General features: G+C 37.4%; 1 protein-coding gene across 1 annotated transcript in view; it reads right to left on the reverse strand.

Annotated features, from left to right (window-relative positions):
- LOC107090836 (plectin-like) overlaps window positions 1-4,152 on the reverse strand; it is a 142,198-nt gene that overhangs the window by 54,658 nt on the left and 83,388 nt on the right. Inside the window, exon 5 of the mRNA XM_015384427.1 lies at window positions 2,939-3,000. Coding sequence (XP_015239913.1) covers window positions 2,939-3,000 — 62 coding nt within the window. The remainder of the gene's footprint in view (window positions 1-2,938; window positions 3,001-4,152) is intronic.

Here is a 4,152-nt window from a genome sequence, read left to right on the forward strand (position 1 = left end):
GCTGGAATTTGAAAGAAATGAAATTCATTAAACTTGATGTGAAAAAATATTACATGTGAAAATATTTGGAAAAAACAAAGTTTGAAAGTAAAACTTGAATAAAACAAAAAAGATCTGAGAAAACCTCAAAGTTTCTATTTTTTGATAGCATTTTATTCTTTTTTTTTTATTTATTTTTTTTATATATTGTAATAATCCCAGAGGGAAATGACTTCTCTGCATTTAACCCCTCCCCTCGGGGAGCAGTGGGCTGCCATTTACAAAACTTGTTCTCCGCAACAATAATGGAACTAAATTCACTCCATATTTTGTTAGTCACTCAGAGACTCGATGGAGCCATTTTAATTTAAAAAATAAAACACAAAAATCAGCAACAAATGAAATCTGATTGAACCGACAGGAACAGAGATTTTAAGAGTTTTAACAGATGCTGAAGCAGAACCATTTGAATCTGGAAAGTTTTGCTGCATTCATCAAATCACAGCACTACCATCTAAAAGTAGAAATAAATATACTGGAAGCAAATTATTCATGCTTTTATGAAACGTTCAGCTTCTCATCTTTAGCGGCAAAAAAGAAAGAAGGAAACTGCAGAAAAAGCAGCTAAAGATGTTAGAAAAGGAGGAAAAATGGGCGGTTAGAGGAAAACATGCAGGCAGGAATGAGTGGCTCCTACCTCTGCCTTCCAGTGCTGAGGAGAAAGGATGGAGGAGGACAGGAGGAAGGAGGGAAGGATGGAGAGAAGAAACAGTTTGCTGTGAGAAGATGGAAAACTTCATGGAAACGTGGAGGAAACTAAAGTTTCAGACTTTGCTTCACGGTTCGTTTCCACCCTGAATCTGCTTCAGTGGAGATAAAGAAAATCAGGAAGCATGTGATGATCAGCCGCCGAGCTGCAAACCGTGACTCTGCTGGAGAAACATCTCAGAGCTTCTGGAAGCAAACATCTAATCACCACAGGGTTAGTTTTCTATCTGAACTTCAGATTTTATTCTTCTCTCCGTCTGTTTAGGTGATTTTATAGTTTTATTTAAATTTCTGGTGGATTTAGTTTAAATGAACCTTGTTAATTATGTTGATTATATTTGCTTATAATATCACGCATGTTTGGCTTTTTATGGCTCAAAAAGTTCAAATTAATTAAAAATAGAATAGAATTTAACTTTATTGTCATTCTATAGTCATAAGAGCAAAGCAATGAACTTTCCTCTGCATTTAACCCCTCCCCCTGGGGAACAGTGGGCTGCCATTGTGCGGCGCTGGAGGAGCAGGGTGGGGTTAAGGGTCTTGCTCAGGGACCCAGAGGGGCAGCTTTCCAAGTGCAATCCCCTAACCACCAGGCCGCCACCAAAAATAAAAATGTTCATTAAAGAAAAAAATACTAAAGACATAAAAGCCCCCCCCCATGCAAAAAAAGTGAGGAAACAAAATCTAAAATAAATGTTATATATTTTATATTAATAAAAGTCTTCAAAATATCGACATAAATGTCATCCTAAAAATTTAACTGAAGCAACACGTAAAAAAAATAAAATTAAACTTAAGTGAAAAAAATCCACACAGATAAAATCTACACAAAAAAACATTTCATTCAAATAATTCAGCAGCTGTAACCATGGCAACGACGTCTGATTTTCAAAATAAAATTTTTGAACGTTAGAAAATCGATTCTCTGATTTCAATAGAAAAATATCTGCAGGTGTAAAAAATTAAGATTGATTTGACTAAAAAAAAATATAAAGCCTTATTTTCATCATATCAAACTTAATGAGCTTCCAATGATTGACGCTATAAATATGATGCTTAAATACAATTAGATTAAAGGGTTAAAATATAAGAAAAAAGGCAAATAAGAGAAATAAAAATAATCCTGTTTCCTTTTCCTTTAATGAAATAAATAAAAGGCAGTTTTTGTTCAGAAGAAGAAATCTATTCAGAGCTTTTCTACCAACATGGTGGATTTTCATCTCATTTAATCCATTAATTAAACTCACTGGACGTTTGATCGTTTCTGTGAGAATCTGGAAAGAATGTCGGAGTTTGAACAGAACAGTTTTCCTTCCTGAGACACATTGAGCTCCACGGCCTCCTGGACGAGTCTGGATCCCAGATGTGAAACCCGAGCGGTTCCGGCCCGCTTCAGCGCGGTTCTTCCATAATCGGATCCAGGCGGGAGTGACTCACCGAGTCTCAGGCAGAGAAAAACTGTTTCTGTTCTCCGGCTGGAATCTTCCTCAGTAGGAGTTTATCTGCTGATGCTTCTGGTTCCACTGAGGGACGGAGGATCAGAACTTTATGCTAAACCTCAGCAGAGCTGGAGATTTAAATAGACGTGAAAATGACAGAATGTGAAGCTTCAGCTCGTTAAGGAAGAATCTGAGGATTCAGGCTCTGGAAAAGTTCATGAGAAGAAGAAAAATTTGCATTTTATGTGAAGCCTCTGCAGAAAGCAGGACGCCTGCAGAGCTGCAAGCGTCTTTTTTGTTTCTGCATTTTTGGCTGTTACACTGTCAAGGTCAGGAATCTTGTGGGAATCATATTGGGTCAAGGTCAGGGATGTTGTGGTTTGAAATAAATAGGTCCGGGACCTATAAAGTCAACAGGATTGACAGAAGTATGAAAATAACAGAATAAGTATTAATAAGTTAAAAATATATTAAAAAAAAGTAACATCTCAAGAATAAATGTTACACGCTGTGTCTTTAACGAACCACCAACCATTAGTTCAACCGTTTTCTACCTGAGACTCAGAGAAGGAAATAATCCGATTAGATGTTAATCTACGAATAAAGACCTTCTGATGTTTGAGGAAAGCAAACATCAGAAGCTAACGGTTGAGATCCAGAAACCTTCCAAAAGCAGAAGGAGACATTTAGGAACATTTCTTTCCACTGATTTAAACAGAAACCATTCAGTCGTCAAAACTATTTCTTCTTACCTTCACCAAGTGCTTGTTGACCCATTTTGTGAAAGTCTTCTTCTGAACCCGGTCCCGTTCATCTGTGGAGACACGGATCATCGGTTCTGTTAAGTTTTAGATTCAGAACAGAAGGTAAAAAAAACAGAATAAAACTTAAACCTGTAAAATTCATACGAGGGAATAAAATCATTTAAAGGAAAAGTCGCTCATATTCAGAATTCAAACTTCTGAAAGTTCTTTAAATCTGAAATGATTCCATCCTGTTNTGTCAAGGTCAGGAATCTTGTGGGAATCATATTGGGTCAAGATCAGGGATCTTGTGGTTTGAAAAAACAACATTGTGTTTGAAATAAATAGGTCCAGGACCTATAAAGTCAACAGGATTGACAGAAGTTGGTAAAGACATTGTTGGAGTCTGCATTTTTATTTTTTATTTTTTTTCTTACTTGCTTTGATTCCGCTTTATTTTCTTATATTTTAATCATGTAAAGCATTTTGCATTGTCTTTGTACTGAATTGTGCTACACAAATAAATTCGCTTTGCCTCACAGGAGACAAGCAGCTTATAGAAAGTCATTTAGAACCTGTGAAAAGGCAGCGCTGCTTTAAATGGGAGAATTTAGGGCCATATCGGTCCGTCTGTCGTACCGGCTGCTCAAAAAGAACCAAAAACTTCCGTTATTTCAGATGGATCTATTGTCAATGGTCTTAAATGGGTCTGTGGTCACAGCTGCAGAAGATTCATCCTCTCAAACTGCTGAACTCGGTCAGGACTGAAGAAGCATCAGAGCGCCTCCCGCTGGTCAGGAGGGATTATCCCCGCTCAGCCGGAAACTTATCGTTACGACCTTTGAACCCCGGCTGGTAGCGCGTCCAGGTACCCATAGATATGCATATAACAGTAGACCCCGCACTGACTGTCGCAGGGCTAAAATTACAGGCGCCATCTTGGGGAGGTCGACCCGCTAACCCAACCAGCTGGTTTATGCAGAACAGAAGAAGGATGCCTCGGCAATGTGCAGCATATTACTGTTTGAATGTCTTTGTGAAGGTGATATATGTTAAAAATAACTTTATTGTCCCAAAATGGGTAAAATGAGGTGTAACAGCAGCAAGAGATTACAGCAAAAATGGATACACACCTGCGGACCTTAAAAAGTTTATAAAAATAACAGAATAAGTATTAATAAGTTAAAAATATATTTAGAAAAAAGTAACATCTCAAGAATAAA

The sequence above is a fragment of the Cyprinodon variegatus genome, unplaced genomic scaffold, assembly GCF_000732505.1.
Source record: "Cyprinodon variegatus isolate N-32 unplaced genomic scaffold, C_variegatus-1.0 Scaffold312, whole genome shotgun sequence".
In the NCBI taxonomy this organism is placed as follows: domain Eukaryota; kingdom Metazoa; phylum Chordata; class Actinopteri; order Cyprinodontiformes; family Cyprinodontidae; genus Cyprinodon; species Cyprinodon variegatus.